At 50.1% G+C, this 25,160-nt stretch overlaps 1 protein-coding gene across 1 annotated transcript in view; it reads right to left on the reverse strand.

The window, feature by feature from the left end:
- GAB2 (GRB2 associated binding protein 2) overlaps nt 1-25,160 on the reverse strand; it is a 92,271-nt gene that overhangs the window by 31,817 nt on the left and 35,294 nt on the right. The window contains exon 2 of the mRNA XM_082303947.1: nt 5,686-5,986. Within this exon, the coding sequence (XP_082160073.1) occupies nt 5,686-5,986 (301 nt within the window). The remainder of the gene's footprint in view (nt 1-5,685; nt 5,987-25,160) is intronic.

Genomic DNA, 25,160 nt, shown 5'->3' on the forward strand with positions numbered 1-25,160 from the left:
GAACCAATGGGGTGAGCAGCATTGCTGATCTGATGCTGGGACCAACACATTTTTGGGGGAGAAGCGAGGAGGGAGCAAGAGCAGCCGTATGGGTTCATAGCACAGACTTGCAGGCAGCCCATGTGAGCAGGCAGCAGGGTGGGCAGCAACCAGCCAGCGACCCATATGGGATCCCCAGCCGAAGCAAGTCAAGTGGGTACTAAAGCACTAAATTTGCTCTCATGGGCTTGAAAGGGGTAACCAGTGGAGGGTCTGGGGCAGCATCAAGCCAAAGAGACCCACAGCGGCGATCGTGCACGTGGGATGTAGGAGACCTCATTGATGTGAGTGGTAAGTCACTGGTGTCTGGGGCTGATCCGGCAAACTCTGCTGGAGTGAGCACAGCTGAGTTGAAGGAGGAAGGAGAGACACTCAGCTCTCCATGAAACATTAATGCTCGGCCCTGATTTGCATTCAGTGAGATGGTAAAAGCCTCGGGATTCCTGGGGATCGATCCCAGCCGTGATGCAAAACACCAGGGCCAAGCCTTGGAGCTGGAGCAAGGAGTGAGCTGGAGCCCAGGACCGTCTTGCCGCAGCCCCCTGGCAGAAGGCAGAGAAATAAATAAAAGAAAGAAAGCCCCAGATGACAAAAAAGAAGACGACATGCCTGGGCTGGGTGGGAGAGGCCACCACTGCCAGACGCAAGCCATCGCGGCAGGAGCCCAGCACCATCCTTTTCCCACGCCCCGCTCGCCCTCTCCGAGCGATGGGAGCCTTCAGCTCAGAGCAAGGACATTTACTCACTTGCAAATATTCCTTTCCCTGCTTCCATGGCTGGGTTAAACCTTTGGCACAGGGGCATTAATGTGGTGCATGAATAAGCTCTTAAACGGCCCTGGGTGTTTGCTCAGCACCCATGAATCCAAGCCCCCGAGAGAGCCCATGCCCCACTGAGGAGGTGGAAGAGGAGCTGCAGGGAGGTGCCGGGGGTGGCACAGTAAATTGGGACAGAGTTAAAAAAGGTATTGACCTCTCCAAAATAACTAACCTGTGCACGGGACTCCTGCAAGGACACACACACTGCAAGGACGCATGGTGGTTCATGAGAAATTAAATTATACGCTGCTGTAGCTGCACCTCTGAGTTGTATCAGGAATGGGACACGACAGGGTTTTGGCCAAAGCATCAGCTCCAGAAAGGGTTAATGGCACACACGATGTGTTTAGAGGGATTTGGTATTTTTTTTAACTCCAACAAACAAAGCATATGAGAAAATCCAGTTCACAGCTGAGCCCTGGCTGCCTGCCCACTAGGGCAGGGAAAATGCAGATGGTTTGAAATACCCACGCGCCTGCGTTTCTCCCGCAGCCCGTGGCTCAGGGTCCCTGGCAGGTCTCCCCTCGTCGTATTCAGGCTGGCTGAGGTGGCAGCAGTGCAAACTGCAGTGCAAAAGCAGCGCTGAGCCAGGAGAAAATCTACTTTCCTCGAGCCTCATCGGCTTCCCTGGACCCGCGGAGGAGCCGGGATCCTGTGAGGCTCTGCTTGTTCAAAAATAGTAATTAGCTCTCAAAGTAAATAGGTGTTAACAGAAACAAAGAGCTTCGCCACAGTCTGAGTAAACACCTTAGAGTGAATTTAATTTCCCTTCTCCCAGCAGATGTAATCGCCCTGCTCTGCAATTATTTTCAGGTTGGGGCGGAGAATGAAGCCACCGCAGCGGCTCTGCGGAGCAGCTCTCCTCGGCGGCGCCGGGGCAGCCGGAGCTGCCCACCACTTCACTGACATTTAAGTCCCCAAGGCTGAAACGAGCTTCCTTTTGACGAACCAGATGTGTAACGCAGCCAGCGATCAGCTAAACCAGCAGCTGACTGTAGCACGATGTTAAACCGCCCTAAACTCCAGCCTATTTCTTAATCCTTGGAGTCCCCCAGTCTAGACAGGACATGAAGGACTAATGTGAAAACCAAGCAACAGAAAATTTACACTCTCCTGTCAAGCTGAAAGTAGAAAGAAGCATCAAAGGGTACAAATCCCTTTGGCCTTTTAATTTTTTCGCCTTTTGGGAGTGCAGGCAGCACCCAAGCACAGTCCTGCGCCGGTGCAGAATACTTGCAGCCAGTTTGCATCACCGCATGCAGCTGCTTTCGGGTTGCCCATTTGCTCACTAAATCATGCTAAAAAGCAACTGAAAACCCATCTTTTCCCTACCGTCATGGGGAGCTGGTGAAATAGGCTTTTACCCAAACTGCCCCAAAAGCTAAGGAGTTTTTCCTCCACCACTGGTGGGTTAAAAGCAAACTTATGACTGGTGGCTGGGGCTCAGCTGATGCGGGATATCCCTGAAGGGTTAGGAGGTAATTCAGCATGTGATGGCAGCTGTAGTAAAAGCCTTTGCCAGTGATGGAGCGCTTCCCCATGCTTCAAATATACCCAGCTGGGATGCAAATATAACCCAGCTGGGAAGCAAATATAACCCAGCTGGGAACAGCCTGGCTTTGGGGCCAGACCCAGCAAGGTTTTCAGGTCAGCATAAAGCAGTCACGCACCCAGGAACAAGAACAACCAGAAAAATGTGCACAGTGGCTTCCCCAGCAGTTTCTGATCTCGTTCCGCCGCGCTGCCTGTCTGCTGGGAGCGGGAGGTTTAGTTAATTAATTGCTACAATTAGCATGGAGCTATTCCTGCCCATGATGGTTACCTTTTCCTCCCATTTTTGGTGCATCCAATTACTGACTCATTCATTCTCCAATGCAGAGGCTACAACAAGGCACAGAGAAGCTTAAGGATGAAGGGGTGAAGTCTAAGAAGGAAATGCCAGAGGTCCCAAGCTCTGTTTCTACCCAGGAACTGAGTTATTCTCATACGAACTCCTCATCCTCTCCCACCCATCAATCCATGGCTTCAAGGATGACACCAAACTGTGCTGGAGTGCTGATCTGCTGGAGGGCAGGAAGGCCCTGCAGAGGGCCCTGGCCAGGCTGGGTCGATGGGCCCGGGCCAACTGTATGAGCTTCAACAAGGCTCAGGGCCGGGTCCTGCACTTGGGTCACAACAACCCCAGGCACCGCTGCAGGCGTGGGGAGGAGCGGCTGGGAGCTGCCCGGCGGGAAAGGGCCTGGGGGTGCTGGTCGACAGCCGCTGGACATGAGCCAGCAGTGTGCCCAGGTGGCCAAGAGGGCCAATGGCACCCTGGCTTGTATCAGGACTGGTGTGGCCAGCAGGAGCAGGGAGGTGACAGTGCCCCTGTGCTGGGCACTGGTGAGGCTGCACCTCGAATCCTGTGTTCAGTGTTGGGTCCTTCACTCCAAGAAGGACATCGAGGTGCTGGAGCGTGGCCAGAGAAGGGCAATGAAGCTGATGAAGGGTCTAGAGCACAAGTCTTAAAAGGAGTGGTTGAGGTGAGGGAACTGGAGATGTTTAGCCTGGAGAAGAGGAGGCTGAGGGGAGACCTTATTGCTCTCTACAACTCCCTGAAAGGAGGCTGTAGCAAGGCGGGAGTCAGTCTCTTCTCCCAAGTTACAAGCGATAGGATGAGAGGGAACGGCCTCAAGCTGCGCCAGGGGAAGTTTAGGTTGGATATCAGAAAAAACTTCTTCCCCGAAAGGGCTGTCAGGGCCTGGCCCAGGCTGCCCAGGGCAGGGGTTGAGTCCCCATCCCTGGAAGGATTTAAAAGAAGGGTAGACGTGGTGCTTAGGGACATGGTTGAGTGGTGGCCTTGGCAGTGTTAGGTTTACAGTTGGACTTCATTATCTTAAGAGTTTTTTTCAACCTAAATGATTCTTGATTCTATAAGGAGGTGATGAAGAGGGAGCACAGCAGTTACAAATATTGCTACGACTGTTTTATTTGTCCCTTCAGCTGACCCATCAGGAAGGATGGGTGATGGGCTTACGTACACTAAGTCAGACAAGACTCCCAATACCCATCACACTGCAATGATCCTGCAACCTCTCCACCCAGCCTCGGGCTGTGGGTCCTTCAAACAAACATTATCTACTTTGGGAAATCGATGATTTATTCGTTGTTACTTAGCAGGGACGATGAAGGAAAGGTGAGCGTGGGGTCACCGCTTCGGTGAGCACCAAAGCGAAGCACCAGCCCTGAATAATTCATGCTCCCTCTTTTCTGCAGCATCTGGACACATCTGCTGCATTCGCCATCGCAGGCTTTTTCTCGTCTGACTCAGAAAATCATGCTTTGGCAGCTGGGTACTGTTTCAAGTGGGTACTTTCCCTACAGCATTAACAAGCTGTGATTTTGTTACAAATAGGGATTTTTGTTCCTCTTTTGCTGATGTCACTCTGTGATCCTGCAGGGAATAGCACTCGGATCTCTGCAGCCTGACGAGCCCTATGTGCCCTTCGGGACACATGTACTTGCAAGTGGGAGATTGTCTTTCCTTTTGCTGCCCAGATTTATATTTCACTGAAGTCCAGTATCGATCCCGCTGCCGCTGGGCTGGAAGCTCATTTTACTAAATGGGAAGAACAACAGTTCCCCCAGCTGAATGCATGCAAAATGGAAAATCCTGAAACAAAACAGCTCTTAAAAAGGGGCCTGAATGATTTCGCTGAAGCTCGAGGACGGCGCTCCTGACATCTCAACGGGATGTAATTTATTTAGCCTGACCTTTCCCTGCAAGACCGTGCTGGCGGCATTATCAAGGATCCTTTCTACCACTTGTACACCCATTGCCAAGGTGACGTCCCGTTTCATGCGTCAGTCGGTGAAGATTGCATCCGCGCTGCTGTGATGCTTTGTTTGCTGTCCTGCCTGACAAGCTCTTGGCAGAGTTTCAGCTCCTGCGGATGGCAGCTGCTCCGCGAGGGACCAAAACAGATTCAAGCTGGATGTTATTATGGAGAGTTTCATGTAGTCAGAGCGTGGGACCGGGGTCCCCTGGATGAGACTGGACCATGGATGAGATAAAGCAAAGATGTCCAGAGGTGCTACCAGGTGTAATGGGACAGAAGGACGATTGCAGCACTGCACCCCATGCTCAGCCCCCATCCCATCTCACTCAGGATTTATGTGAGCCCTTGTGGTGCCAGGGAAGCAGAGGCAGCTCACCGGTGCTCATGGCAGAGGCTTGCCAAAGCGCAACCGAGTTTGGACAGCGGAGCACGACCGGTGGAACAGGTTCTGCTGCTGCACAAAACCACCCGCTGTTTTCCTCTCCCCTCCCAGGGCTTTCCCAGCGGGTCCCAGAAGGAGACAGAGATGCAGGTGGGGAGGACGTGTCTGTCCTTCACAGGAGAGCCTGCCAGCAGTGGGGACAACCACAGTGGAGAGGGACATGGTCCCAGTAAAGCTTCTCCCCCACCCCACCAAGGGATTGAAACCTCCGAATGAGGGGGGTTTTCACTGCTGGTTCCCACGACTTTCAAAGGGACCTCGGTGATGGGTGAGGACAAAAAGTCCCCAAACCCCACCAACTTTTTTTAAGAGACTCAAAGGCCTACAGTTATGGGGAAAAAACGAATTAGGTGGCTCACAGGGGCAAAGCCTGCTCTGCTTCAGATGTCAAAGGTAGGAAAGCCTCGCGGCGGTTTCCCACGTGTGCATTGATTTCCCACTCCAGCCCTCCCAGCCTTGTGGCGGGCTGCACCCCCCTCCCACAGGTCTGATCTGAAAGAGGAGCTGGGCCCCATTGGGAGGGCAGGACAGGAGATGCTCTTGGCCACAGACACGGCTCTCACGGTACCTGTGTTCTCCTCGGACTGGTTGAAGCCACAGATCTGGCAGATGCTGCGAACCCACTTGTTCATGTCGTCCTCAGTCTCGGCCACCAGGTAGAAGGTCCTGTCGCTGGTCTTGATGTCGAAGATGTAGCTGTCTTGCAGCTCCTTCTTGTTGAAGGTCAGGCCTGCGTCCACTTGCTCACAGAAATTGAGGTTGATCACACGCAAAGGTTTCTTGGAGTGGTCATTTTTGTAGTACTCCAGGACGTCGGGGTCGCCACTCATCCGGCCGCTGCGCAGGACAAACCAGCGTTTCTTCCATGCCTGAAACCAAGAAGAGAAGAAACATGAACCCCATCGCTCAAGTCATAAGGGCCAAGAAACCACAGCCAGGCACAGGGTGACACAGATGGACACAACACCTCTCCATGCTGGGATGCTCTGGGATGCTGCTCAGGACATCCCAGCAAGAGGTGCACAGACTCAGATCAGTTCATCAGTTCAGTACTCAAATCCCACTGGTTATCTGGGAGAATTAAATACCAAAATATTCTATCTTAAAATGACGCAAAGAAATGATAGTCTTGAGGCTTAGAACAACCTTGCTCTTACCCTACAGCATAGCCACACTCCCAGCACCCAAATACCCTTTGCTCCTTGATGTGAGATAATCTGGGGGGCAGCATCACCGGCAATCGCAGTGCCGAAATGCCCTCTAGCAGCTTGGAGGAGCTCAGGTGCTTTGGACACAGTGCCTTGGGTATCCTGCCCTTCAGAGAAACCCCTGAGAACATCACAGCGCGCATCTGTGGATACCAACCACGCCAATCCTGTCTCTGTTTAAATGCCAGGATAGAAAGGCTAATAAAACCAACAGGGAACTGGTTTGTTTTTTTAAATATCAGGAATAATGCCAGGGAGACCCGTGGAGAATCCAAGCTTCATTTGTTTTTCAGCATCTTCTGCTCCCCGGTATGTAGGAAACTCCTTAGCAAAGGAAAAGGTTATCATTGATTCTTCCGAGCACTGCTGACAGCGGCCCCCGGCCAAACCACCTGGGGAACGGACTCAGGGGGTTATAGTGTTTGAAGCAAACTGGCAAGATAAATGTCAGCCATCAGCCCTGGCACTGGGAGCTGTGGCCCCTCTCCTCTCCCCACGCCAAATGCAGTTGGGAGCCCACAGGGGAGGGAATAGCCACAATGATAATGTGCTAAATGCTATGACTTACACTACACAGAGAATCATGCAGGTGTAACTCCCCATGCCGTGGGCTGGAGGGGTTTTTTTGGGGGCTGGGCTCTGCACGATCATCCTGGAGCCTGTGGGAGGGATGCACGGGGTGAGGGACCACCTTGAGGTGTTCCCCATCGCAGAGCTATGCTGCCTTGCAGAGGGCTCAGCTCCCATGGCGTATGGAAGGGAAGGACTATGTCTAAGCGTAGTCCTTAAAATATCTGAGTTTGTTCAAGCTCCCTTTGAAGGCAGTGAAGGTTTGAGAGGTGCACAAACAACGTGGGCTTGGATATGGCCCACACGGATGAGCGGGGTGAGGTGGGATATTGCCAGCGCTCCTGCATTACCTGATGCAGACCTCGGTTTGCACCAAAGGACGCCAAGGGAGGGGATGCGATTCCCACCGTCCTGCCCCGGCCCTGGACGTTTGCTTGTTTTACGAGCTTTACCTTAATTATTTTTTTAAAAAATCACCAGTTTTCAGGTTCATGTGATTATGAGAGGTTGGGTCATGAGGAAGCACATGATGTTCCTAAGAAGGAAGAACCAACAGCCACAAATATCTTTAGTAACCCAAGAGAGGCAGCAAGGCGAACATTGTGCTGGGTCCTCCATGATGATCCCTGGGAGGTGACTATAGCTTCGCGTGTTGGAGATTGGGCATGTGCTAGATCTCAGCCACCCAACTGCACCAGGATCTCACAATTTTGGGGAATTTGGTGGCTGAAATAAGGATAAGAAACCCCTGTGATATTTTCTCGGAATGGTCGATTTGCACTGTACTTCTCAAAGGCTTTAAAATAGCTTTTGTTGGTGTCTTTGAGATTTGTAACCAAATTAGTTTTGCACTAATTCTCAAACTGGCTCCTGGTGCCAGGAAAGCCACTTCAGTGCAATCTTCCAAACGCAGTGGAGCAGCAAATTGCTTAGCAAGAGGACGCGCGAGGCTGGCAGATTTGGGTTTCATCTGGGAGATGCTCACCCACTTCTCATCAAAACGGCCGCTTTTATATGAAAAAAACCCGCACATGGTAGAGCTGTAGCCATCAGCAAGGGGAAAAAACCAGCTTCGCCAGGCAGCAGCAATAATTTGCTAGTCCATCTCCTCAAAATGGATCACCCAAATAATTGGGAAAAAACCTCATCAATATTTTTTCTAGCTCTAGGTGGAAAATGTCCCATTAGCTTCTTTCTGTTAACACCGAGCCATTTCTTTGCAGCCACTTGGCAGGACAAAGACATGGGCGCACATCAATGAGGGGGTCTGAAAGAAGATCAAGTTGTGCAACCACATGAACCACCACCTGAATGAAGACACATCCAACGCCAGTTCTTGCTACTTGGATGGTTGCCTTCCAACCATTCGGAGTCAAGCCTTGCAGCATCCCTTCATGGCTGAGAAGTTGCATTTTAAAACCCCACAAAGTACAGAAACTAGACTCCAGAATTTAGAGCTTTCATGGAAAAAATAAGAGGAAATGCTGCAAGCAAAGCCAACGACGCTACCACAGCTTCCCTTTTTATCGCCAATGCAAGAGCCACAACTTCTCTAGTTCTCTTTGGCCTGTCTGATAGCAATGGAAAGCCCCAAGCAGTCAATATTTAGCAGAGAAAACCATATAACACATGCAGTCTGGTGGTATCAGGTGAGTCCTAACATAAGCTGGTTGCAAAACAACTGCTCTTGTCAGGACAAAATTTCTGGGGAAGCTTCAGGAGCTGGAGTATCACTGGAGGGTGGGGACCCTTGGATAGAGCAACAGCCCCACCAGTCTGGGGTGGCCACCCTGTCCACCTCTGCCTGGTGCCCTCACAATGATAAAGAGTCACCGGTGTTTTTCTAAAACTGCTTCTGACCCAGAAAAACAGCTCATGGCAGCAGCTGCTGGACGTGCCTGTCCTGGACAGGTGGCTGCAGGCAGCACAGCTGGATGCATCTCCCACTGCACGTCTGCGCAGCAGGACCATTTCTGCCTCCTAAGATCAGCTTCTGAGCCAGAGATGGGTCATTAGAAGAGAATGGAAGAAAATAATAAAGAAATAGCAAGGAACCTTATTTTTGAGAAGATTTTCCCTGTTTCTTTGAATTTTTGAGCACTGAGCTCAGCAAGCGTATTTTAGTTCTTCCCCATGGATTTGCTATGTCTCTGTTAGGAAAAGGGCTGAGCTTGTGTTTGCCAGGCTAGGGCTGTGCTTGGAGCATCTTGTGGCACTAATGGAGCTTGCTTTACTATGTAACGATATGTGGCAAAGGATACGCAGCCTGCAGCACATGGCCCATCCTCCTGAGACACCTATTTCCCCATTCAAAGCTATCAATATCATCCAAATCTTCCATGTTTAGGCTTCCCTAGAATATCACCTTCCTGCAAGAGGGTGATTTAAGGGTCTACCAACCACCAGCTGCGACAGCAGTAGGATGCATAGGTTCCATATGTACATGCCGATCGTGGCCAAACCAGAGGAGGATGCAACTCCACGTGAACCTCCACGCTCTGCTGCCAAGACCTTCTTCTGCTTCCAAGACCTTCTTCCCCCACCGTGGGGCTGTGATGGCCAACATGCATCTCCTCCTCCACCTGAATTTTCCTTCTCTCCTTATTTCTATTTCTTCCCAGCTCCTTTGAAGCCCCTGTTCCTGTCAGCCCACGTCTGCCAAAACACTGTGCCTCACTGCCACGTGGTGTGAGCCAAGGGTTGTATTTGTTTAACAGCTTTACAACGTAGAGAGGCCAACAGCTTAACAGCCATAAAATGGTGCCTTTGCGGCACAAATTTCCAGCTGTGTGGTCCTTTGCCTGTATCAGGTTGCTTTGCAGTTAAATTACAGCTGCTAAAGGCCCTTAATATCATTGAGAAATACATTGACACTGGGCAAGTACTTCTTTTAAAGACTTTTTTGTTAAAAAAAAAAGCCCATCATGCTGCCAGTGCAATGTAAATCCTCCCGGGTGCCAAGAACCGTGACTGCTGCTTGATTGCTTTCCACCTCAACAGTGCCGTGGCAAGTTAAAGCTTACAAAACTGACCCCTCTCCAGCTGGATGCTACCTAGAATTGGTTGTTTTATGGGTTGGAGAGTTGGGTTGGCAGAGACGAGGTGGTGCTGCTGGGTTCACAGGCTGAGTGCACTTAATAGGGATGCTCCGGGGGCCTCAGGTTGCAGTTGGGACCCTTCCTGTCCTCTCTGCTGGCTGAAGAACCAGGAGAACCCAACTGGAGAGGTGGCTGCTCTTGAGCAACCGAGATACAGTCATGGGAGATCTTCTGACCACACCATGAGTGAGGTCCCTCACGTCCCCTGTGGCTGTCCTGATGGTGAAATACTGTGACAGAGCTGGTGGCATCAGTGCAGAAGGGTCAGACTGTCCCTTGTTGGAGAATCTGGGGGCTCCAAGTGTGTAATAACCCAAGTTCAATTTAGGACAGGTCAGACAGAAGCTTTATTAACTATGATCATAACGAAGGGACATTCGGACAGCATCTCCTGCTCTGCTTCTCTGTTCTCTGCCAAGTGATTGCAGAGCCCCAGCCTATATACTGTTCCAGAAAACTAGAAAGAGGTGAGGACAATGGCAAATTCAATGTTAGCGAAGCCTGCTGTCCATCCTCGGAAGGGAGCTTGCTAACTGCCACAATCCTAAGAAGGAATCAAACAGTAAATAATGTGACGATATGGAGAGATGGCTCTTGGTGGAGCCTATAGGAGTGTCCCACCCAGTATTATCTTAGCTCAGAAGTGGGGATTTGGAAACAGTCAGAGACTGTTATTTTTTAGTCGAAAGGAATGTTCTTTTAATTAGGATAAACTTTTGAGCCAGACCTCTCAAATCTTAATAATTTATGTTATTAATTAATTATATTAATTAATAATTTTACCACCACACCCTTATTGCATATATAGTGATAGCAGAGGAGAGGAGAGGAGAGGAGAGGAGAGGAGAAATGGAAGAGAAGAGAAGAGAAGAGAAGAGAAGAGAAGAGAAGAGAAGAGAAGAGAAGAGAAGAGAAGAGAAGAGAAGAGAAGAGAAGAGAAGAGAAGAGAAGAGAAGAGAAGAGAAATAAATATTTCCCAGGAAATCTCTCTGCCCTGTTCCTTCTCCCCCCGCCACCGCTTTTGTCCCCGGGAGCACAGCACACCACCAGTGTGAAATAAACCTTCCAAAATCTGATCTGACACAAATCACAGGATCTAATCTGAGCTGGCAGGCGGGATGAGTGACCTAGCCGTGACATCAGGCAAATTTCTCACACCGGGATGAAGTCAGGGACTGAGCGATTTGAGCAGGAAACCCCACAGTGGGGCAAGCGGGCGCTTGTGTCCTGGATTTTCCCAGAGCCAGAGGTGCCCTGGGCGCAGGATGGCTCCTGCCATTGCCCCTGCGGCCACCAGCCACTGATGGGGATGCCACTGTGCCCACGGAAAGCCCCGAGCCTGTCCCAGCTCCACGTGCTCCCAGTTTTCACTCTGCAGTGCAGAGTGGTCTCGCAACTCATCAAGCACGTTCACCCTCCAGCTCCTGGTGTATCTGGTGTGGCAGAGAGCAGATCATGCTCCAGGAGCACACAAGAGGGACCGTGATGTGTGGAAAGGTCTCGCTGCTCCTTCTGGCCACCGTGTCCCCTTGCTGTCCCCTCCCGGCTGCCACCACTTTAGTCATCCTGGCAAGGCCATCCCTGGAGAAGAGGGATAGAGATGATGGGGGTGTCCCAAGGGCATGTGCTGCTCTCATCACAGAATCATAGAATCATGGAATAGTTTGGGATGAAAAGGACCTTTAAAGGTCATGTAGTCCAACACCCCTGCAGGGACATCTTCAACTAGATCAGATTGCTCAGAGCCCTGTCCAACCTGACCTTGAATGTTTCCAAGGATGGGGCATCTACCACCTCTCTGGGCAACCTGTGCCAGTGTTTTACCACCCTCATTGTAAAAAATGTCTTCCTTATATCTAGTAATATCATCCTTGCTGTGTCGTTTCGGGTAGCTTGGCTCGCTCAGTGGTGTTATTGCTTTTGCCATGCGCAACAACGGCACCGACTGTAGCCGTTGGGCTGTGTTATCCCACACCAGGGCTGATCCTGCCCCGGCCACCCCATCCCCACAGTCCCGCACAAGGGACACGGTCTCCTACTGCGGCCAGTGCTACCAGCATCAGAGAGTAAAGCTCCATACAAGAGGATTGCAGAATAACCTATTGGTGACCTGTATAATAATGTTGTCTTCCTCTGTGTCCCTGGAGGCTTTTTATCTCATCTGATGGACAGAAGGATGCTGGTTTTATTATTCATGCAAGAACGCCTCTCCCCTCCCTGTGTTTGCGCTAACTCAAAGGAAATGCAGCTTGGAAGAAAATTTGCGAGGAGTGAGGAAACCCTCCGTATCTGCTCAGGTAATGGTGCTGCTGGCTGACTGCCCCCACAAAGTGCCTTGGGGCCCCACCGTGGCTGTCCAACCCTGACATCCCTGAGTCCAAAAGCAAACACGAGTGCCCTGAGCTCCCTCCTGCCCTCCCAGGCCCCCCATGGCTCTCCAAGCACCTTCTCCTTGCCTGCTGGCCACTCACAGCACCTTTCGACATGATGCTGGGAACAGACAGGTCCCAGCCCCTGTCCTCTCACCCTTCAAAGGGATGGAGACTGATCCCTGCTAATCATGCATCTGCCGTGGCCGAGTTCACGGCGAGTTCGTTAGCAGCATCGCTTTGGGGGAGGCTTGATTGGCAGCGTTAATAATGCCGCGCTGCAGCAGCGAGACCCTGCAGGGCACAGAAAATCTTGCTGGGGTACAAGGCGGCTCTTCCCCAGCTCGCTGGGGGATTGGGGGAAGTAACGGCAATGCAAAAAAAAAAAAACCTCAACCCAGCGTGTATCTTGGGCTGTCAAACCGACCTTTCACTCCTGGGATTTTTTTCCCCCACTGTCGGAGGTGTAATTAGGCTTCAGAGCACACACTGAATTGCTACGCATGAAATCCACCCCAGGGCAGCGCGGCCGGTGTGAAACCTTCCACACCGAGCATCACTCATGGCTGGCTGAGATTGGGTTTTAAGGAGGTGAGGCTCAAACACAGACTAAAACCTATTCACACGATCATTTAAAAACACATAAGCTTCAAAACCAGCTCCTGCCATCATGTTTGCTACCAGGGAAGGAAGAAGTTGGGATGGCTCAGAGCTAAAGGTATGCTGGTGTGAGCTGGAGGACCCGCTCCCCGCCGCCGTGCTTTGCAAATGCAACGGGTGACAAAGCAGTGACACAATGTGGAAAACATTTCCCTCCGTATTTATTTTACGGGAGTTCTCCAGTTGGAAAGATTTCAGTAGCTCAGTGCTGCTCATGGTCAGTCTTAGGAAAATAAAGATGTCTCTCCGGGACATGAGGGCGCCGGCTGTGTTTCTGCTGGGATGCTGGAGCGCCTGATTAAGGATGGGGTAGAAAAACAAAATACCAAGTAGTGAGGTTGTACTTACACTGCCAGAGAAAGAAGGACACAGGGGAAACCCTGGGTGGGCCAGGAGTGCTCCCACCTGGAGGATGTAGAGAGGATGGAGCCAGACTCTACTGGGAGATGCATGGGGACAGCATGAGAGACAATGGGAAGGTCCCATCAGAGGTGAAGAAAAGGCTTCACTACAAGTGGTAGGACAAAAAAAAAATTATGGGGGGGATGTCCATCCTTGGGAGATATTCAAAACCTGCTTGGACAAGAGCAGGAGCAATGTGATTTACCTCCAGAGTTGGTCCTCACTTCAAGCTGGCCCCGCTTTGAGCAGGAGGTTGGTCTGGAGACCTCTGAAGGTCCCTTCTGACCTCAGTTATCTCCGAATCTAGATTACTTTTCCATAATTAGATCCAGCTCCCAGTAAGGAGTGTTGGACTTGTAACAGGGAGACCTGATGAGACTGCTCGGACTCTGAGCCCAGAAGTGGGACTGGCACAGCCCCCCGCTGCCACGCACCCTGTCCTCAGTCCTCAGCATTTAGTATGAGAAAGGGCAGCATTGGCATTTTTTAACTCTCCTTGAGTAAAATAACCTTTTCTGGGTAATTCCTTCTGCTGAAAGCTGCAAGGTGCCTTTGCAAGTGGAAAGGTGTTGGGAAAGCGTGGGATTTGAAGGAGTGAGCTGGAGCTCCGCTCCTGTCCCAGGGCTGGCCGCGAATGGTCCATGTGTGGGGCCTCCACTGTGTCTCTACCACCATGCCATGGATTTTGTTATCTGGAAGTATTTCCTGCTATTCAGCCCTGTTCTGTATTCCACTCCGTTATTCCTAGCCAAAATCTCTCCCCCCGCCCCACCGCGGCACACCCTTCGCGGGAGGACTGGAGCGGCACCCGAAGGAGGTGCAGGCAGATGGGTGCATCCCCCTTCTGCATGGGGACGGGCAGAGCTGGCGGCTCCCTGGGGATCTGCAGGACACCCGGCAAAGGGGCAAGATGACACTGCCATCGCCTCTGCCCCAAGCCCCCATCAGCCAGCCTGAGAAAAACAGCACGGCGAAAGGCATCGCGTCCTATAAAAGCAACGCTGCAGGCGATACCCCTGGGGCCCCAAAGGGATTGCAGCAAGCCTCCAGCCGACTGTTTAGTCTGGGTCTGATCCAAAAGCCGGGGACACTAAAGGGATTTTTCATCCTTGGCCTCGAGGTGCTTTGTTTTCAGCAATGCTGGTCCCAAGGGGTGTTTCCCAGCCCCTGCATCTGCCCTGGCCGCATCCTGACTCGATGCTGGGGCAAGCCACGGGGTGATGGCACTGCCTCGCTGGGCACAAGCATGCCGCTTTGCCACACAAGTGATGAACTGAGCACAAAGATGCACCATCCCCGTCCCCCAGCATCACCAGTGCTGGTGCAGCACTGCAGGGGCTGGCTTGCACCTCGCTGCCTCTTTGGAGGCTGACATGGATAAGGGGCTGTGACAATGAAACAGGATGTCCCAGCGGCTTATTATGTGATATTATATTATATTATATTATATTATATTATATTATATTATATTACATTACATTACATTACATTACATTACATTACATTATATTATATTATATTATATTATATTATATTATATTATATTAATATATATTATGATACTATAGCTCTATATATTTTACATGATGCACATTGAGACTGGTGTTTCTCAAGTCTGTCTGCAAAACTCAACCACCACCATTGATGCCACCATTGACTACACTCAACCCTACGGAGGTGAGCAAGAGCCAACCAACTCACCGGGGTAAGTAAGTCAGCCCGTGCCATGCGAGCACGCCAACAGTGAGAGAGGAGTTTACTTTGCTTTTTTCAACTTTGGGTTTCTGGAAGAAAAAGCAAACTGCTCAGAGATTTTTTTTCCCTCCTGAGACTTTGGTATCAGGCTCTGATAAGCGCTTTCCCGGCCATTACACAAGCAGGGCTGGACATGGGAATGCAGCGTGAACAAACGATTCCAAGCACAGCGCTTTGATAACTGATTTTTTTCTAGCTTTCTGGCCTCTGCAAGAACAAAATCAATCCCACAGCACTGTCAGTGGTTTCCGTCTCCTTACTCCTAGCTTTGGGTTACCCCAAATTGCACCCCTGAGAATAGAGATCTGCCCCAAAAAAGCCACACACCACGCTGGCAAGAGTTATGGATGCTGCCTCAGACTTCCCTGGTGAACATACACCAGTCTCTGCCCACACAAAACTCGTTGCAGGGATGCTTTGCCCCATGAGCGCCCAGTGATGGACTTCACGGGAAAAGAAACATCGCTGCCCATCTGCCCTCTGCCTTCTCCTGGAGGTTGTGGCTGCTCTCCCACCCCGTGCCACCTCTTGCCAGCCCTCTGCAACATCCTGGAAGATGCTCAGGAGAGAACAAGGTTCGCATTCACCAGGCTTGGGCTTGGCTGTGAGATATTTTCCAGGCATGGCATTACTTTTTGTGTTTTTTTTTTTGTCCCACAGATCACCCGTGAGCCCTGAAGGGAGATGGGGAAGGGGATGCTATAAGAAACAAGTTTCCTACCCGGTGAACCCTTTCCAAACCCCCAAAACTGCTTGTGTTTCAAAGCAAAGCCAATTTAAAACAACGCTTTTGAACTAAGAAAAGAATCTGAAAAAGCCAATTTGAGGCTTAGTTTCAATCATTTGGAGATAGGCACCTGTGTCAGCTCTGGGAGTGAATCCCATAACTAAACTGCTCCGCCCTCAATCTCTCGGGTGCAGGTGGATGGAAATACAGATGGACATAGAGGTGGACAACAGGAATGAGAGATGTGTGAAGGATGCTTCCCCCTTCCCTTGGCATGCCATTTCCTTCGCTTAAAGGCTGGAGAAAAAGGGTCTCAGAAGGTGACGCTGAACCTCTTCTGAGCTTAATAGGCTCTATGCACAGCAAAAATCACCATCCCCTGTTTGGTTTGAGGTGATGAGCTGGAGGTATCGTGGGGCTGAAGATGATAGTAAAGTGTTAGGAAGTTAGGAAGTTTTTCCCATCACCTAAAGGACTGGTCTCCTGGTTTCTCTGGGTTGTAGCGGGATATTTGGGATAGGCTTGCCTTTCCAGGGATGATTTCTAATTTTAGAAAAACTCCGAAGCGTGCAAATTTTCAGTCACGTCAATGAGCTGTCCCATTGTCTCAGTGTGTAACCAGCTCCAGCTGGACTAAACTCTGCAAGAGTGAGATGATGTGACAAAACCGCACTTCTTGAGCATCATGGTGCCTGACTCCTTTTTTGAGAGGAAGACAGTTACACCATGGGGGCCATCGGTTGGGACTGGAGTGAGGGGTGTTGCACTCCCAACTGCCAAAACTTCCACCCGACATACAGGAACCAGCACAGGGTCCAGTTGTACAAGGCTTTGCAGAGCTTAGGTTTGCTTTGGTGAAATACACTCCCTCAAATTTCTCTTTTTTTACCTTGCCCAACACATTCCCACAAACCCTCTGGAAAATAACACCAGATCCTTGGGAATACCATGGTAATTGGGCATCCTCATGCCTTTACAAAATTTGGATCTTCACCTTTTCCTGATGTAGCTTTTTTGTCAAGGAACCATCACCATGGTAGCCCCAACACAAGATATTACCCAAAAATCTGGGCTGCTTTGTGCCAGATGCTGTGAGAAATATCATTAGCTCAGAGATGGCAGACTGGAAGAGAAAAGGCAGACAAGGAATGAAAGAAGAGAGTTAACCCAGCCAGGGCTACCCAAATCCACGGTGGCAGTAAGGTCTTTACCTTGCCTTCTGGCTCCCAAGCCAAGAAATCACTCCCTTGACCCCTTGGCTATGATCATGCTGCCTCTATGGTCTTTTCCTTGAGGAAATTTCCCCTTTTTATGTCTCGTTTATGTCTAGCTGTGGTCAACTTGCATGTGCCTGCATGAGCCATTTGCTCACAGCAATAATAATTTTTTGACACACAAATAAAGTGCTCACCTCTAGGTGTTGGTTCAGGTATTTAAGTGGCTTTGGTGCACCAAACGGATTCCCTTTCGGAAGAAACGAAGCCATTTATCCTTGTCCAAATGTGCTCTGACTCTAGTGTGGATGCATATATAGGTCTACTATGAGGCTGGACCACCAGGATGTGCTCCAGTTGGTATCAGACCCAGAAGACACCTTCTGCCCCCAAAATACAGGAGGCAGGAGGAGGTTCAACACCTTCAAGCTACTGATCTGCTCCTGTGGAGGCAAGGTGCTCCCTTTTGACCATGGCAAATGGTAGACTTTGTGTCCCCATATAGATTACCTTCAATTAAACACAAGTTTTCTGTGAACAGGTTAAGATTATTCAAATTTGAGCAAAGTTGCTGCAGCCTGAGCCAAACCCAGGCCTTTTGTAAAGGCAATGGTGACAACACTGGATTCTTGGGACTTGGCACAGACCATACATTTCAGTATGGGCTTTACAAGACAGCTGGGAACTTTCGGGTGGGACTGTGGAGTGGATGAGAGAAGGAAATGGGAACGCTTTTAGTACAAAGAGTGAGCAAATAACTCATGACTGGGTCAGGGGCAACCATACCCAGAGACCAATGTGTGCCCAGCTTGGTGGCTTGGTGCTCCTCCTGCAGCTGTCCCAGAGGGAAAACACCACAAACACATAAGCACACACAAGAAGCATTAGAGGACATTTCAGATGAAGGGGGAAGAGAAGCAGCCCTGTTGCATCTGTAAACTATGGAAAAAAATGGAGGAATTGGCCTGATTTGGCTCGCGTTGAACTTACAGTCTCGCGGACAACCCTTGTGTTTCACGGTAGCTAGCTGAGCAGCATGGCCAGCATCACAGTTATTGGCACAAAGGGGGCAACAAGGATGATCAAAGGTCTGGAATGGCTTCTCTGCAAGGAACTATTAAGTGAGACAAGACTCCTCAGTCTGGAAAAGAGTTGGGATAGGAAAGATGCTGAGGAGACCATTAACGGCAGGGAGAAGGTGGTGTAGATGACCCACTCACTCTCACCTAATACAAGAATGATGTGCCATCACAGGAAGGTAACAGGAACCAGGCTCAGGGCACACAAAAGGAGACTTTCCTTTGGGCAACACAGAAATGACCTGTGGGACTCCTTGCTGAAGGGCGTTCTGGAGGCTTCAAGTTTAGCTGGCCCCAAGTGGAGACTGAAGAAGATCACGGAAACAAAATCCCCCAAAGGTTACTGAGTGCCATCATGTGTAGCAATGGAAGCCTGCACTGAAAACTGTTGACAATAGGGAAAATATTAGGAGAAGGAGAGACTCTTCCCTAGATGCTTGCTTACTGACCACTGTGCAACATTCAACACTAGATGGGCTTGGGTTTGACCCTCTGTGGGTGTTCAAATGTGCCAGGCTTGGAAGGAGCAAGGGAGGCAGCATTGTCCACACCAACCCTCATGGCACAGCCCAACCATCACGGCTTCACATGCCGCCCTGGCTTTGCTCCAGGAAACATGGGTGTAGTTCGTATTTTGGCAAGACAGAGAGGCAGGAGGCTGTGAGGCCAAACACATTAAATGTGGCCAAAAGTGAGAAATGGGGTCGAAAGCTCCTATGAGAAAGACAGTTCCATGGAGACCAGCACTGGTGGCACTCACTTACCCGTCGGCTGGTTTCTCATGGCTTAGTTGATTTTTGGGACCAGGGGTTCATTCCTGCAGCTTAAAAGGGCACCCTAACGAGCGGATCCCCTGGTGCTTCCTAATGTGTAAGCTCATGCAAAAGCCTTTCCTTAGTTAAAAGAAGATTTCTCTCCTCTTCCAGCTGACCCTTTTAGATGAGACTCATAGAGACTTAATTATCTTATCCTGCTGTCAGGCCCCTCTGAAACCTGCTGAGGGATTTACCACTTTCCAGGAGACACTTAGAGAAGGCACATGCAAATCTGCACACTCCGTGAGGCTCTCCACCAGCCATGCTGAGCTCATAGCCCCGACCACCACTCTCCTGGCAGGCACCATGCTCAGGCAGTTCGGCTCATGGGCTGGAGGGCAGTGGAGGATAACTCAGGCTGTACACGGGGACAACCCCAGATCTGCACAACATCTCTCTTGCTGAACAGCTAGGTTGAGGGTGGCCAGCCAAAATACAGAAATTTCTGATTTCAAGCCTGCCACAGTGAGGTACATCTCTCCAGATGTCCCCAATAGCTGAAACATCTGTTAGTGACAGCAGTTGGTTGGGGTCTGTGTTGAGTCCTCACAACACTTCCAGTCCCACAACCCTGTGCTGACCAAAGGAAATTTTCTCCAGGTTCCCCCCTTGCCTGTGTGAATCACAGATTCAGGCAGTCCAGGTCTCCTGAGATCCCTTCCAACCCAAATTATTCAATGATCCTATGATCAGAAACTGATTTCTTCTATATCATAGGCTCTTAATTAAATGCACATTTATGTCCATATGGAACCTAGTAACCGCTCATGTGTCCTCGTATTTAGCCACCATCTCCAGAAAGAAAAAGCAAGGAGGGGGCTGCTTCCAATCTGTCACTTTGTGTCTTTGGCATCTTGCAAAGGGCTCTTGCGATGCCGTTCTCCACTGGACTGGAGCATCCTTAGCACCTTCATGGGGAGAAAATATCACAATCATCTGTGTACTCCAACCTCTCAGCTCTTCCAAAAAACTAACCAGCTGCCAGCCTAAGTATTTTCTGTGCTAAACACCATTTCTGCAATACTTTCATGTTCCCTTTTTTGCTCTTTGGCATTGACATTAGTAGCCAGCTACTCTAACATGTTTTGCCTTTGCTGTATATAGGGAAAAATAAATGCATCTCCTACCCCTTCATTTAGACATCAAAGGTCACTGTAGCTGTTTCTGCCACAGCCTCAATTCACGTCAGGAGCTACTCATGCAGTTTCTTTCTACTAAACCCAGAAAACCCTGCATTTGGTGATTCACTGCCCCTTTCCGTAGGAACAATCTTAATTTCTTCTCCTTTGGTGTACAATTTTGCACTGGGCTGTATTCTAGCATATTTTGTTTAAATAGGCTCTGCTTGCCAAGTGATCCAGACTGCCCCATCTGATGAATTTGTCTTCAACATTTACCGTTTCATTACCCTTTGTGCAATTGGTACCTTCTCCCTGCAGGAGCCATCGGATCTGCTTCACTTAGAGAAATGCTGAGACCTAGTATTAATCCCTGAAAAATGGCACGAAGAAAAGCCACATCTTTCTGGCATCTATCAGGTTTTAATTCACTTGCCACATGCTCTGGGCTGCATGGGCTGCCCTCGCTACCCTATAGCTGACCTGCCATTAACAGAACTATGGGGTCCACCATTTGGCTCAGGACTGATGCTGCTAGGGAGTGTCTTCTGAACATTTCTTCTACCTTCTGGGTTGAAAGTAACTAACTCCCTTATTCAGGATTAACCTAATCTCTTTCTCCCCATATCTGGAAAGCTGTTGTCTTCTTTTCCCATGCTTTGGTGGAAAGGCGAGAAGACTGCTGCTTCCAGGACCTCCACAAGCTACAGCGAGGGTCTGATGGACGCTGCGATGGTGTATAACTGTGCATTGGCAGAGTTCATCACGGCCTTCAGGAAGAGCAGTCAACATAGTGCTGAAACACTTTATTAACCACGTGTCTGCCCCAGCCTTTGCCTTCTGCCAGCCAGCAAAGCCTGAGGAAGATACTCCTGAGCACAGAACAGTCCATTTGGCTTTAGGAACTCAAGTGCATAATAAGTCACTTGATAAACAGGAGTATGGTTTAGCCAGCACAGATGAGAACGTCAAACAGATGAGAAGATGGCCTATTCAAAGATAACCTACCCCTAATGGCAGTGCTCATGTCACTACTGTCTTCTAAAAATTAGAGCCTATAGAAGCCCTTGCAATAGTATATCTGGGATGCTATAGGATTTCTGGTCATTCCTGTTTCCTGCCCAACCAACAACACAGTGAGAACAGGCTCTTGACATCAAATATTCCTACTCTGACCTGAAGAATGCCCACAAATCTGCCTGAACGGGGCAGAAAAATAACCTGGGGTCGTGGTAACAGATTGCCTTGTTTAAAGACTTCTTTAAGATCAAGGAAGCCAAAGGGGAATAAATCAGCTGAGGTGCTGAAAACCACTTTACAACAGCTGAGAAGCTACCGGATCAACAGGACCATTCAGTGTGACCTCCGTGGATTGGCCTTTTCTCCTTAAATTTGAATTATTCCATTAAAAGTGGCTGCAGTCAGACACAACTGCGGTAGTCTACTGTTCCCCCTGACTGATCACACAAGCCTCATCTTTTTGGAAACCCAGGTGGAAGCCCAGCTTGAAGCCCACGTGCTTCAGGCTTCAGAGGCGTGGACAGGAGGGTGGGTGCTAACCCCACCCCACCGCAGCTCCTCTGTCTGTCAATATGGGCATTCAAAAGCTGTTAACAACACTTATATCAGTGGGTTGAGACAGGGGTATCTCTATTTTGGCCCCACAGCATGGATATGCTCATCGGTGGAGGATGATGCCCACCACCTCTCCCTCCGCTGGAATCCCAACGGCCACTGACCCAGCTGCTGACCCCGTCAATAGCTGAAAAGCCCTTCCAAAAGCAGCAAACCTCTCTCCTTTCATATATTATTAAAATCCTCCCTGGTTAATTTATTAGGGTACTTTGCGCTGAGAAAAATGACCTCTTTGTTGACCCACTTAAACGTGCTCCACTCCAACACAAAACCGTCAGAAGGGCTAAGGCGAGAGCCGGGGAAGTTGTGAGCAGACTGATGTCCTTTGTCCCAGCGAGACAGCTCCAGGATGGAAGTGCCGGGACTCCCTGGCACGAGAGCAAAGGGCTAGACACAAGCCTTTACAGACCAAACCACAAAGGAAACATTCAGCCCATACGCTGCATGGACACAGCCAGAGAAACAAGACTCCCTGGTCCTCCTTCCTACGCAGCACTCATCCCTCCCCGAACTTGTGGGTTTGGGGAAGAAACCTTGAATCCTCCCCATGTTGACTCCTCTAAAAAAGCAAATAGAAAACATGACGATGGGTGGTGGATAAGCCCATCCACACGTGTTGGAAATCACAGCGCTCGTGAGACAGCAAAGGTGCATCCTGGCCATCCTCCAGCCAAAAGTGTCCAGACCTGCACCTGGACTGTCCTCTTCTCTGCTCCTGGGTTTCTCTAGCAAGCGAATCACTAGATTTGCTCCACAGCCACCCCTGATTCAAACTAACATGTATGGGGTGTGGAGGAGCAGGGCACTGCAGGGCAAAACTGGAGAAGCCAAACTGACAGCGTAAACACCACTCGGCACCAAAAGTAGCCCTGTAAGTGAAATGAGCTGTCATTAGGTCTTGTTTTTCCATTAGTGTCATAAAGATAAAGCCGCTCTCCTCCCATAAAGGCAGCCTGCAAAGTGCTCAGACTCTACAGGACTCACAGGCTATTAGAGAGGACACAAAAGCTCCATTTGCTTCATCACGGAGAAAGCGCCTGGAAAGTGCAGCGAGGACAAAAGGACGCCACAAGGTGCCTGCAGACCTCGGGGACTGGGAGCTCCATCCCGTGCCCTGCTCCTTGCCCTGACTATCAAACCAGGTTGATACCGGAGAGTGTTTTAAAGCCCAAATGCTTTGTTGGGGCTTGTTCTCACGTGATGCTCTTTATCTCAAGCAAATAGGCTGCCAATTAACTTTGATACTAAAGGGCTATGTAAAGAAAGGTTCATGAAGACACCTAAACAGTGTGCCAAATTTCACCCCTTAGGAGAAGACCTGGAGGGAGACCTTGGAGATGATAGATGTGAAACGCATTAATCCCCGCTTATTCTTAATTTCATAAAGCTCATATATCCTGGGTGTTAGATGAGATAAAATACACAGAATGGGACTGAACAGAATAAAATGCAGCAGAAAGCTGAACACAAGATCGGGAGGTAGGAGTTTGTGAGATCCGATGCTGCAGCTGCCGTTAATTTGTCAAAAACTCTTGGAGAAAGGGGTTTTACCCTGTTGTGCCACAGTTTTCCAAGAACCAAATCAAGACCCAACCTCAGAGAGATGTTACAAAAAAAATGACTGAGTTGCTATCTGCAAAAATACTTTGGGGGTGGAAAGTGTAGTTATATGATGGGTGGGGAGTAATCTTTCTGCCTGCAACAGTTCTGCAAACCGGGAAGTAGAAAACAGTGCGTGGGAACCTGAACCTGCAGCAAAGAGGGGTGGAAAGAGCAGTAACTGATGAGTTTTATTGCAGCATGTGTTAATCATCCCTCTAGAAGAGGGACTGGGATGGGGGTGGAGGACTTGGCAGCTGGGGGTAATGAGGGTTTTGAGATGTATTTGTAATGCTAACTCACATCTGGGATCAATCCTGGAACAGGAACACAGTGTCGGGCCCAGGCAGGCCAGAAGGAAATGTTCTTCATGGCCAACCTTCATGAAGGACCTGACCCACTGAGCCAAGTGTGGCCTTCAGAGGTGCCCCTCAAGTGACCTGGGGTTGCGGACTACCGCAGATGCTTTCCAAAGGGAGTGGAGAGTTTCTCCGAGTGATTTGCTTGGAGGCTGTGAGGACTGCCCTGCATGGGATGCCAGGGAAGAACAGGTCCAGCTCTCATTGGGAGCCCTTGTCCCCAAATCCTTTGGTAGGGCTGAGCTTGGTGGCCTGGTGGCTCAGGCAGGTGCACAGTGAAGTTTTCCCCTCTGCTTTGGGATGCCGCACCTCCATCCCAGCATTTCTTCATTCAGATTTTCCTGCTTATCTGATCCCACTTGCATGTCTCTTCCCCCAGTATAACCCTCTGTAATTCAGTGCAGTTATCCCTGGCTTGCAGCAGCGAGCGACAGACCGACGTGTGGGCACGGACACGCAGGCACACCGTGATCAGGACTTGCACCTATGGGCACTGTGGTCAGAGTTGCAGTATTCCCACACAGGACCTCATTTGCAAACTGCTTTGGAGGCAATTCATCTTTAGAAACCAACATCACTAAAGTATGGGACCTTTCTGACCGTGCTGGAGGATGCATGGAGCACCTGGCTTTCCTGCCCTGACTTGCATGGGCTGTTGGGTTCGGGGACGATGGGGAGCCTGCAGTGGGCTAAAATACCCCAGACTCCTTGGCTGGGTGTTTCTGAGGATATACATATACCCCGTGCTCTGCAAAAGTTTGAGGGAAGCCACTCCCTATTACATTACCTCCTGATGTGCAGGGGATGCTGGGATTTGCTTTTGCTGTGAGCTTCCTATACCCACTGTGCATCCCTGCCCACCTCCGTGGGGTCTGACACTGCCCCACCACACTGCTGCAGCCTGCTGCAGCTGGTTTGTGTTGACTCTATGGGTGCCCTTTGCAAGCTCAAGTAGTTTCTGCAGCTGAGTAAATAGGAGCGAAGCCCATTGTGGATCCCTGCTCTGTCTACACGTGGCCTCCTCGCCCTCCCACCAGCAAGAATGATCAACGAGGACCCTGCTGGGTTCTCCACCCTGAGCAAACACCCGGAGAATGGCTCTCCTTCCTGTTGAGGGTGGGCTCCATGTGTAGCCCAGATGCTCCTGATGACCGCTCTTGGCGTCCAGGGATGCAGAAGAAAGAAAGTCCTATGCCAAGCCAAGGATGTCTCCTTGCTTCGGCCAGCAAGATCAAGTGAGAGATTATAGCAGTAGGGGCATGGAAGAATGAAGGCTGGGGAGATGGCAGCAGGACCAGGCTGGGCTTCGAAAGCTGTATCATTATGTCTAGAGATAAGACTTACTAGTGTTTTTTTCTGCTGGGGAAACCACACCACACACATAGATGAGCTGGGAGAGAAGCTCCGAAGACCCCTTTGGTGCTGTAGGTCTGCA

The sequence above is a fragment of the Platalea leucorodia genome (assembly GCF_965183815.1).
Source record: "Platalea leucorodia genome assembly, chromosome: 2".
NCBI lineage: Eukaryota > Metazoa > Chordata > Aves > Pelecaniformes > Threskiornithidae > Platalea > Platalea leucorodia.